The sequence below is a fragment of the Seriola dumerili genome, unplaced genomic scaffold (assembly GCF_002260705.1).
Source record: "Seriola dumerili isolate Sdu_G_001 unplaced genomic scaffold, Sdu_1.0 BDQW01002857.1, whole genome shotgun sequence".
Classification (NCBI taxonomy): Eukaryota; Metazoa; Chordata; class Actinopteri; order Carangiformes; family Carangidae; genus Seriola; species Seriola dumerili.
In genome coordinates this window covers 184,791-195,257 of record NW_019177112.1, presented here as the reverse complement: position 1 = coordinate 195,257, position 10,467 = coordinate 184,791, and the positions used below count along the sequence as shown (strand labels likewise).

General features: G+C 47.3%; 2 protein-coding genes and 1 long non-coding RNA gene across 3 annotated transcripts; all 3 read left to right on the top strand.

The window, feature by feature from the left end:
• Window positions 1-165: 165 nt before the first annotated feature.
• LOC111239461 (HLA class II histocompatibility antigen, DP alpha 1 chain-like) lies at window positions 166-1,915 on the top strand (the record flags this gene model as incomplete). Its single annotated transcript, XM_022769343.1, has 2 exons — window positions 166-575; window positions 1,533-1,915. Coding segments are annotated over 2 exons (532 nt in total), but the record flags the coding sequence as incomplete, so codon positions are not given.
• Window positions 1,916-5,359: 3,444 nt separating this feature from the next.
• Window positions 5,360-9,011, top strand: LOC111239463 (H-2 class II histocompatibility antigen, E-S beta chain-like). Its single transcript, XM_022769344.1, has 6 exons — window positions 5,360-5,459; window positions 5,927-6,196; window positions 6,643-6,856; window positions 6,967-7,034; window positions 7,625-7,738; window positions 8,918-9,011. The coding sequence occupies exons 1-6, from the start codon at window positions 5,405-5,407 to the stop codon at window positions 8,941-8,943; spliced, it is 747 nt and encodes a 248-aa protein (XP_022625065.1). The 5' UTR covers window positions 5,360-5,404; the 3' UTR covers window positions 8,944-9,011.
• A 176-nt stretch (window positions 9,012-9,187) lies between these two features.
• LOC111239462 lies at window positions 9,188-9,766 on the top strand. Its single transcript, XR_002665864.1, has 2 exons — window positions 9,188-9,339; window positions 9,391-9,766. It is a non-coding gene; the product is annotated as an uncharacterized LOC111239462 (long non-coding RNA).
• The last annotated feature ends 701 nt before the right edge of the window (window positions 9,767-10,467 follow it).

Sequence of the window (10,467 nt, the reverse complement as noted above, 5' to 3'; positions counted from 1 at the left end):
GGGGGGGGGGGGGGGGGGGGGGGGTCACTGGAAGACTCTGACCTCTGACCTCTGAGCATGAAATCACAGTGACACACTGACATGTGTTCTGGTTCAGTCCGGTCTGATTGGTCCTCCATCATTAACTCATTAACTCAGTAATCAACTCTCTGCTGAATGAATCAGTGACGTAACTCCCTCCTTCTCCTCGTTGCTCCACGTCCATGACGACAGAGTGTGTGACACAACAACCTGCAGATGTTTCACAGAACATGATGTGATCCAGTTTAATAAGACGTGTTCCTCCTCAGATCCTCCCTCCAGTCCCATGATCTACACCAGAGACAGAGTGGAGCTCGGAGAGAAGAACACTCTGATCTGTCATGTGACTGGGTTCTACCCTGCTCCTGTCCAAGTCCACTGGACCAAGAACGGAGAGAACGTGACTGAAGGAGCGAGTCTCAACGTTCCCTATCCCAACAAAGACGGTTCCTTCACCCAGATGTCCAGACTGGACTTCACCCCACAGCTGGGAGACATGTACAGCTGCACAGTGACTCATCCAGCTCTGAACCAACCACTGACCAGAATCTGGGGTGAGACGCTTCATTTAAAGAGACCGAGGGACTGATGTTCTGTGTCTGTGTCCAATGTGAGCTGAAGTTAATCGTCTGCTGTCTCCAGATGTGGAGCTGAATTAATGTCTGTGTTTCTGTCTCCAGATTTGCAGCTGAAGTTAATGTCTGTGTCCAGATGTGGAGCTGAAGTTAATGTCTGTATCCAGATGTGGAGCTGAAGTTAATGTGTCTGTGTTTCTGTCTCCAGATGTGGAGCTGAAGTTAATATCTGTGTCTCTGTGTCCAGATGTGGAGCTGAAGTCAATGTCTGTGTGTTTCTGTCTCCAGATGTGCAGCTGAAGTTAATGTCTGTGTCTCTGTGTCCAGATGTGCAGCTGAAGTTAATGTCTTTGTCTTTGTGTCCAGATGTGCAGCTGAAGTTAATGACTGTGTGTTTCTGTCTCCAGATGTGCAGCTGAAGTTAATGTCTGTGTTTCTGTCTCCAGATGTGCAGCTGAAGTTAATGTCTGTGTGTTTCTGTCTCCAGATGTGCAGCTGAAGTTAATGTCTGTGTTTCTGTCTCCAGATGTGGAGCTGAAGTTAATGACTGTGTGTTTCTGTCTCCAGATGTGGAGCTGAAGTTAATATCTGTGTGTTTCTGTCTCCAGATGTGGAGCTGAAGTTAATGTCTGTGTGTTTCTGTCTCCAGATGTGGAGCTGAAGTTAATGTCTGTGTGTTTCTGTCTCCAGATGTGGAGCTGAAGTTAATGTCTGTGTGTTTCTGTCTCCAGATGTGGAGCTGAAGTTAATGTCTGTGTGTTTCTGTCTCCAGATGTGGAGCTGAAGTTAATGTCTGTGTGTTTCTGTCTCCAGATGTGGAGCTGAAGTTAATGTCTGTGTGTTTCTGTCTCCAGATGTGGAGCTGAAGTTAATGTCTGTGTGTTTCTGTCTCCAGATGTGGAGCTGAAGTTAATGTCTGTGTGTTTCTGTCTCCAGATGTGGACGTGCAGCAGCCCGGTATTGGACCTGCAGTTTTCTGTGGACTGGGTCTGACCATCGGTCTGCTGGGTGTGGCTGCTGGAACCTTCTTCCTCATCAAAGGGAACGAGTGCAGCTGATTAGCTGGGGCTGATGATGTCATCAGTGTGACTGTAGAGTGTCCTATCAGGCTTTAAGCTGCTCAGCTGGAGGTTTTACAGCTTCACTCCTGTAATCAGAGAATCACCTGTTTATGATCCTGATGTAAATAATAATAATAATCATCTTCATCTTCATCATCTTCATCTTCATCATCTTCTTCATCTCACCTGTTCTTACAAATCACCAAACCAGATGTTCTGTCTGTGATCAGCTGCAATAAACGTCCTTTGTCCATTAAAGCCTCCTGTTCTGTGTGTGTTCAGTTCATGTCTCAACCTTTGACCTTCATCACGTGTTGACATCATCAGTCTGTGACATGTGATCACAGGTTGACCAATCAGAGACGATGATAAATCAGTGACGTCTGAATCAGTGTCCATCTGTCAGAGGGGCCACAGCTGACTGACAGGTTTATTATTGATCAGATTATTGATCCTCTGACAGAGTCTGAATCATAACTGAGGTATTGATACCAGTCAGAGTCTGAGACACAACGACAACAACAACAACAACAACAACAACAACAACAACAACAACAACAGACAACAGACAACAGACAGATGTTGAGGTGTTAAAGAGACGGTCACTGTTGTGTTTTATGATCTAACAGACGTCACCTGAAAGCAGCAGGTAACTGTGACATCACAGCCTCCTCCCTCAGTGATTGGTCAGCTGTGTGCAGGTGAGAGAGGAGGCGGGGTCTGAACGTCTCTCAGGTGTCCTTTCATTCTTCTTCATGTGAACATTCATGTGTGTGACAGTTATCTGCAGACTTCAGGTCAGTTCTTATAGAAACTGATCTGATGAACTCAGTTTCTACTGAACTGAATATTAAAACCATCCAGCTCGGCTTCACTGAACCGTCACACTTCACCTTCACATCCAGGTGAACAGGCCACGTTAGCCCTGTGAGCTAATGTGTGCTAATTCACATGGTATGAAGTTACTGTGAGCAGAAGGCGGGAGATGACGAGGCCTCTCTCCCTCCATGTCAGACTAACCTCACAGACACCTCCCCCTGTGGACGGGACTACTTGATGTGGCGGAGTGATTTTACCCTGGAGAGGAGCGCTCACTCTGCAGCTTCTTCAGGAGCTGAAATGTCAGAGGCAGCTGCTCACTGACAGAAAGAGAAAAGCTCCATGTGAAGAATCTGAAGAATCTCTGACTGAAGATTCAAACCTTCAACAGAATCTGAAGCTGATGTTTAATGAAAGAAAGTCTGTAGTTTCAACATGAGTCACAGAGCGACTGGAAGAACCTGGATTCAGATTCACACTGTGCATCTCCTGTGTGTCAGTCAGAGCTCCGTTACCAACAGGTGGACGTAACGTCTCCAACAACAGTTTGGATTTGAACACAACAAGAAAATAAAGTGAGTCTGAGGGAAAGTCCTAAATGTTCCTGGTGGAAACGACCGGAGGAAAAACAGGTGAGAAATGTTCTGGGTTCTTTCATTTAAACACTGTTGTGTCTGAACAACAGAGAACCTGTGAACATCACCGGAGTCAACAGGTGTTAAACCCCCGGGACAAATCCCAGAATGCAACAGGACGAGAAAAGAGAATCAGGTTCCTGACATTGCACCTTTGTTTCTCCGAGCAGTAAATGATGAAAGTAACTGACACCAGCATCACGTGTCAGAGTGGAGCTGCGTCTGTGCTGCACATGAAGGTGGAAATAAAAACACTGAGGAATTTAAAGAACAAACGTTGTTGTTTGATTTGAAGTGTCGTGGAAATGTTCTGCTCTTGGTGAAGAATGAAATAGAGACTTCCGTCGGCCGACAAGGTTTTATTTTCTTTGCAAAGAAAAGGTCAATCAACGTGCGAGCGGTTCAAAATGAAGAAAGACCCCGAGCATGGGGAACCTTGAACATTTATACCTGAGGGAGAGGCCCACCCCTGGGGTGTGTTTCACGTCCTTTGCCTGCTGTGGGGTCGGCCTCTTACCTATGGTGTGCTTCAACACTCTTTTGTCTTTCGCAGGTATCGGCACCGACCCCTTGAAGTGTGGAGTTAAGAGGTCTAGTCAACACTATTTAAAATACAAAAGGGTTTGAACATTGATGAGAAAGTGAGAGGTTAGGTGTCTCAGGTAGTTGAAATGCAAAGAATTCAATTTACAATTACAATTAAAAGTCTGATATCTTGGTGAGAAGGTGGGAGGTTGGGTATCTTACAAAGAAGTTGAAATTACAATTACAGAAGTTTTATATTTTCACATTTTTACAAGCTGCTCAAACTTTAATGAAAAGTTTTAGACGCAGAATAAAAACTGTGACATTAAACACCTGAAGTTTCCACACGATCAAACTAACTCCCACTAAATGTTACAGAGCGTCTGATGAAGCTGGCTCCTCCCCCTGTACCTGCACAGTCACTGTGACTCACCTGTCCGTCTCCTGACTCCACAGGTGTGTCACACTCATACTGACCCCTGGAGGCTGGGAGGCGAACGACCACGACCTCAGATCAGTTCCACACTGACCTGAGGTCAGTCACTAATAAATGATTTATTAAGAGAAAAATGCAGCAGCTAAATCTGGACTCTGGACTCTGGACCCTGGACTCTGGACCCTGGACTCTGGACTCTGGACCCTGGATCCTGGACTCTGGATCCTGGACTCTGGACTCTGGACCCTGATCTCTGGACCCTGGACTCTGGACTCAGGACCCTGGACTCCGGACCCTGGACCCTGGACCCTGGACTCTGGACTCTGGATCCTGGACTCTGGACTCGGGACCCTGGACCCTGGACCCTGGACCCTGGACTCTGGACCCTGGATCCTGGACCCTGGATCCTGGACTCTGGACTCGGGACCCTGGACCCTGGACCCTGGACTCTGGACCCTGGACTCTGGACCCTGATCTCTGGACCCTGGACCCTGGACCCTGGACCCTGGACCCTGGACCCTGGACTCTGGACCCTGGACCCTGGACTCTGGACCCTGGACCCTGGACCCTGGACTCTGGACCCTGGCCTGTGGGACCTGATGCTGGTCTAGATTCAGGACTCTGGACTGTGGGACCTGGTGCTGGTCTGGATTCAGGACTCTGGCCTGTGGGACCTGGTGCTGGTCTGGACTCAGGACTCTGGACCCTGGACTCAGGATTCTGGACTGTAGGACCTGATGCTGGTCTAGATTCAGCACTCTGGCCTGTGGGACCTGATGCTGGTCTAGATTCAGGACTCTGGCCTGTGTGACCTGATGCTGGTCTAGATTCAGGACTCTGGACTCTGGGACCTGATGCTGGTCCAGATTCAGGACTCTGGGACCTGGTGCTGGTCCAGATTCAGGACTCTGGGACCTGGTGCTGGTCTAGATTCTGGACTCTCACAGTGAAAGTTTTTCTCTGATGTTTTCAACCAGAGAATCAAAGAACAGAATCAGCAGCTCAGTTTCTGCTTCTTTGTTTTTGGATTAAAAATAAAAATCTTGTTTCTGTTTCTGAACTTTTATTGATCCTGTGTGAATTTAAATTGTTGTTGTGACTTTATGACTCATTAATAAAAGCCTCCACATTAACATTAACATCCTCCATGTCCATGTTTAAAGTGAGCAGCTCTTCATGTTTCACCTGAACACAGTACAACAGGAAGTGAACCTCTGCCACAGCTGTCTGCCTGGTAACAGGTGACGCTGCAGGTCATGTGACCTCGTCCTCTGGTTTTTACAGCAGCTCTCAGTCCGACTGTGTCAGTGTTTGTCAGGTCAACAGAGGAACATGGCTTCATCCTTCCTCAGCTTCTCCCTCCTCTTCATCGCTGCGTCCACAGCAGGTAGGATCAATACTGATCAATATTCTGATCTATACACTGATCAACACACTGATCAATACACTGATCAGTACTCTGATCAATACACTGATCACTGATCTATACACTGATCAATACTCTGATCACTGATCTATACACTGATCAACACACTGATCAATACACTGATCAATACACTGATCAGTACTCTGATCACTGATCTATACTCTGATCAATACGCTGATCAATATGCTAATCACTGATCTATACTGTATACACTGATCACTGATATATACACTGATCAACACACTGATCACTGATCAATACACTGATCTATTCACTGATCACTGATCTATACAATGATCAATACATTGATCACTGATCAATACACTGATCATTGATCAACACACTGATCAATACACTGATCTATAAACTGATCAATACACTGATCAGTGATCAATACAGTGATAATTCTCTGACTGTTTGTTCTTCAGATGGATTTATGAATTATGCAGTGAATCGCTGTGAGTTTAACTCCACTGATCCGAACGACATCACGTTCATCTACTCTGCATTCTACAACAAACTGGAGATCGCCAGGTTTGACAGCAGAGTGGGGAAGTTTGTTGGATACACTGAGTTTGGAGTGAAGAACGCTGACTACTGGAACAAAGGTCCAGAGGTGGTTCAGAGGAGGAATGAGAAGGAGAGATACTGTGTTCACAACATTCAGATCTGGTACCAGTCTGCTCTGACTAAGTCAGGTGAGTGTTGGTGACATCATCAGGTTAAACCTCAGGTTCATCCACTGACTGAACCTCAGACTCAGTTTGTTCCACATGTTTTTATTATTATTTTTCTGGCTTCATATTTTCTCTGTTGGTTCGTCAGGACTCATTAACGATTATTTCTCTGTGTGAAATGAAGTGATGTCACAGTCTGTGTCTCCACCTGGTGGAGAAACAGCGTCACTGCAGCTGCTGCTGTTCATCACACTGTTAATGACAATTATCATTTTATCTTTTGATTTTCTGCTTCGTTTTCCCAGAAATCAAAACTATAAATCTGTTGTTTGACATTAACTGTGATATTAAAGCTGCAGCAGATAAAACTGCAGCTGTTATAATGTGATCATGAGAAAATAACAATAATAATAAAATGATAATAACAACAACAACAATAATAGTATTGATAATAATGTGTGTTCCAGTTGAGCCCTACGTGGTCATGAGCTCCACGACGCCCCCTGCTGGTAAACATCCTGCCATGTTGGTCTGCAGCGTCTTCGACTTCTACCCCAAACAGATCAGAGTGAGCTGGCACAGAGACGGACAGGAAGTCTCCTCTGATGTCACTTCCACTGATGAGCTGGCAGATGGTGATTGGTTCTACCAGGTCCACTCTCACCTGGAGTACACACCCAGGTGAGTCCACCTGCAGGTCCAGCTGGGTCCAGTTAGGTCCAGTTGGTCCAGCTGGGTCCAGTTGGGTCCAGATCAGTGGTGTGACAGAAACATGTTGGTTTGTGTTGAAGGTCTGGAGAGAAGATCTCCTGTGTGGTGGAGCACGCCAGCCTGAAGGAACCTCTGGTTACTGACTGGGGTAAATACCTGTCTGTCTCTACACCTGTCTGTCTCTACCTGTCTGTCTCTACACCTGGCTGTCTGCTCACCTGTCTGTCTCTACCTGTCTGTCTGCTCACCTGTCTGTCTCTACACCTGGCTGTCTGCTCACCTGTCTGTCTCTACCTGTCTGTCTCCACACCTGTCTGTCTGCTCACCTGTCTGTCTCTACACCTGGCTGTCTGCTCACCTGTCTGTCTCTACCTGTCTGTCTCCACACCTGTCTGTCTGCTCACCTGTCTGTCTCTACACCTGGCTGTCTGCTCACCTGTCTGTCTCTACCTGTCTGTCTCCACACCTGTCTGTCTGCTCACCTGTCTGTCTCTACACCTGGCTGTCTGCTCACCTGTCTGTCTCTACCTGTCTGTCTGCTCACCTGTCTGTCTCTACACCTGTCTGTCTCTACACCTGGCTGTCTGCTCACCTGTCTGTCTGCTCACCTGTCTGTCTGTCTGTCTGTCTCTACACCTGGCTGTCTGCTCACCTGTCTGCTCACCTGTCTGTCTCTACCTGTCTGTCTCTACACCTGTCTGTCTGCTCACCTGTCTGTCTCTACCTGTCTGTCCTCAGATCCGTCCATGCCTGAGTCAGAGAGAAACAAGATCGCCATCGGAGCCTCAGGACTGATCCTGGGTCTGATCTTATCTCTGGCTGGATTCATCTACTACAGGAGGAAGGCCCGAGGTCAGAAACCAGTTTACACCAGTTTACATCAGTTTACAGTCTGAAACCAGTTTACACCAGTTTATTGTCTGGAACCAGTTTACACCAGTTTACAGTCTGAAACCAGTTTACACCAGTTTACAATCAGAAACCAGTTTACACCAGTTTACACAAGTTTACAGTCTGGAACCAGTTTACACCAGTTTATTGTCTGGAACCAGTTTACACCAGTTTACAATCAGAAACCAGTTTACACCAGTTTACAGTCTGAAACCAGTTGAGTCCAGTTGAGTCCAGTTGAGTCCAGTTGAGTCCAGTTCAGTCCAGTTCATACCAGTTCATACCAGTTTACAGTCTGAAACCAGTTGAGGCCAGTTGAGTCCAGCTGAGTCCAGTTGAGTCCAGTTGAGTCCAGTTCAGACCAGTTCAGTTCAGTTCAGATCAGTTCAGTCCAGTTCAGACCAGTTCAGTTCAGTTCAGCCCAGTTCAGCCCAGTTCAGACCAGTTCAGACCAGTTCAGTCCAGTTCAGTTCAGTCCAGTTCAGACCAGTTCAGTTCAGACCAGTTCAGACCAGTTCAGACCAGTTCAGTTCAGTTCAGTTCAGTCCAGTTCAATCCAGTTCAGTCCAGTTCAGACCAGTTCAGACCAGTTCAGATCAGTTCAGTCCAGTTCAGACCAGTTCAGCCCAGTTCAGACCAGTTCAGACCAGTTCAGTCCAGTTCAGACCAGTTCAGACCAGTTCAGACCAGTTCAGGTTCAGTCCAGTTCAGACCAGTTCAGACCGGTGTAATGGGGAAGTACCTGTGTGGTGGGGTTTCTGTAAACAGAGGACTGACAGCAGGAGAGTGTTTGTAGTTTTTTGTGACACCTGTCAGTGAACGCCTCGCCAACAGCCTAGTGTTTGTAGTTTCCTGTGACACCTGTCAGTGAACGTGTCGCCAACAGCAGAGAGTTCCTGAGCGAGAGCGCACTGCGTGTTCACTGCAGTCTGCTGTTCTACACTCACACACAGTGTCACTGCTGCGACGCCTGTAGTGCACGTCACATGCACGGGAGAATGAGACGCACAAACAGCAGCGTTAGCACCTCAAGCTATTAACCGTGATGTCATCAGAGTTTATGACCCAAACAGATGGAATGATGAATGTGCTGTATGTTTCTGTTTCTGACCCGGTCCTCATCTCTTCTCTCTGAACCAGGACGGATCCTGGTTCCTACCAACTGAGACGGTCCTGTATCCTGGACCTGGACCTGGACCTGGTGCTGGTCCCGGTTCTGGTCTTGGTCCTGGTCTTAGTCCTGGTCCTGGTCCTGGTCCTGGTCTTGGTCCTGGTCCTGGTCTTGGTCTTGGTCTTGGTCTTGGTCTTGATCCTGGTCCTGGTCCGGTCCTGATCCTGGTTCTGGTCCTGGTCCTGGTCCTGGTCCGGTCCTGGTCCTGGTTCTGGTCCTGGTCCTGTTGCTGCTTCTCAGATGGAAGAAAAATCAGCTGCTGCTTTAACCTGCTTTCTGTTTTCAGCTCAGACTCTCGGTGCTGCCACCTGCTGGACTGGCTGAACACCTGAGTCTCTAGACCTGGTCCAGGACCATCACACTGTAAACCACAATCCTGTTCATTTGTCAGGTCTGATCTGGACTGTGGTGTCTCAGCTGGACTCTGATGGTCCTGGATCAGGTCTGATCTGGACTGTGGTGTCTCAGCTGGACTCTGACGGTCCTGGATCAGGTCTGCTCTGGACTGTGGTGTCTCAGCTGGACACTGACGGTCCTGGATCAGGTCTGATCTGGACTGTGGTGTCTCAGCTGGACACTGACAGTCCTGGATCAGGTCTGATCTGGACTCTGGTGTCTCAGCTGGACTCTGACGGTCCTGGATCAGGTCTGATCTGGACTGTGGTGTCTCAGCTGGACCTGAGCTCTGCTTCACCTGCTGCTTCACTGTGTGAATCACTGTTTTCCTCAGTGGTTCTGGTCTCTAATCGAATCTGATCCAGTTTGATTGATTCTGTATTTTTCTGCTGTAACAACAATAAACATCAGAAACTCTGAGACTCGCTGTCGCTTCAATGACCACATGACAACAAACATCTGGAACCAACAGGCCTCAAACCAGCTGCTGGATCACAAACCAGTTCAAACCAGTTTTACCAGTTCAAACCAGTTTAAACCAGTTTAAACCAGTTCCCAGTCTTAAGTCTTTGTCACAGTTTACCATCGAGGACAAACCCGTCACATGACCAGTTTTTAAAGACGTACCTGAACCTGTCGTGCCTGAAACGTCCAGCAGCATCGTCACAGTTCAACTGAGTTTAACATCTGGAGCGACTCAGGTGAGTCTCATGTCCAGGTGAGTTCACACAGGTAAATAATGAAGATATCTCCATCTTCAGGTTTCATGAACGTTCCCCTCACCTGCTCCGACACATGGAGATCATTCATTCGAACATGATCTAAATAAACAATCAGAGATGATTCATCATAAACTCATTATACACTTTAAGGACCTCGGGTCAGATCCAGGATCTGTGATTTATACTGACACCAGCAGTCTGAAGTCACAGACCTGATCACTGTTAATATGATCAGACTGGATCAATGGAACATGATCAATAATCATCAGGACTCTGAAGTCACGGCTGCTGCAGCTGCTGAGGTGAGACGTGTGGATCAGACTATTTCCTGGAGTGAAGAAACAGACTCAACAGTTTGATCTCAGTCACAGCCTCATTTAAATCATCAAGTTTCCTCCTTT

Bases quoted from the DNA above. Each gene is read 5' to 3' on its own strand.
- LOC111239463 (XM_022769344.1), top strand. From the start codon at position 5,405: ATGGCTTCATCCTTCCTCAGCTTCTCCCTCCTCTTCATCGCTGCGTCC. The intron at 6,197-6,642 runs GTGAGTGTTGGT...TGTGTGTTCCAG, and splicing joins GTCTGCTCTGACTAAGTCAG to TTGAGCCCTACGTGGTCATG. The intron at 7,035-7,624 runs GTAAATACCTGT...GTCTGTCCTCAG, and splicing joins ACCTCTGGTTACTGACTGGG to ATCCGTCCATGCCTGAGTCA.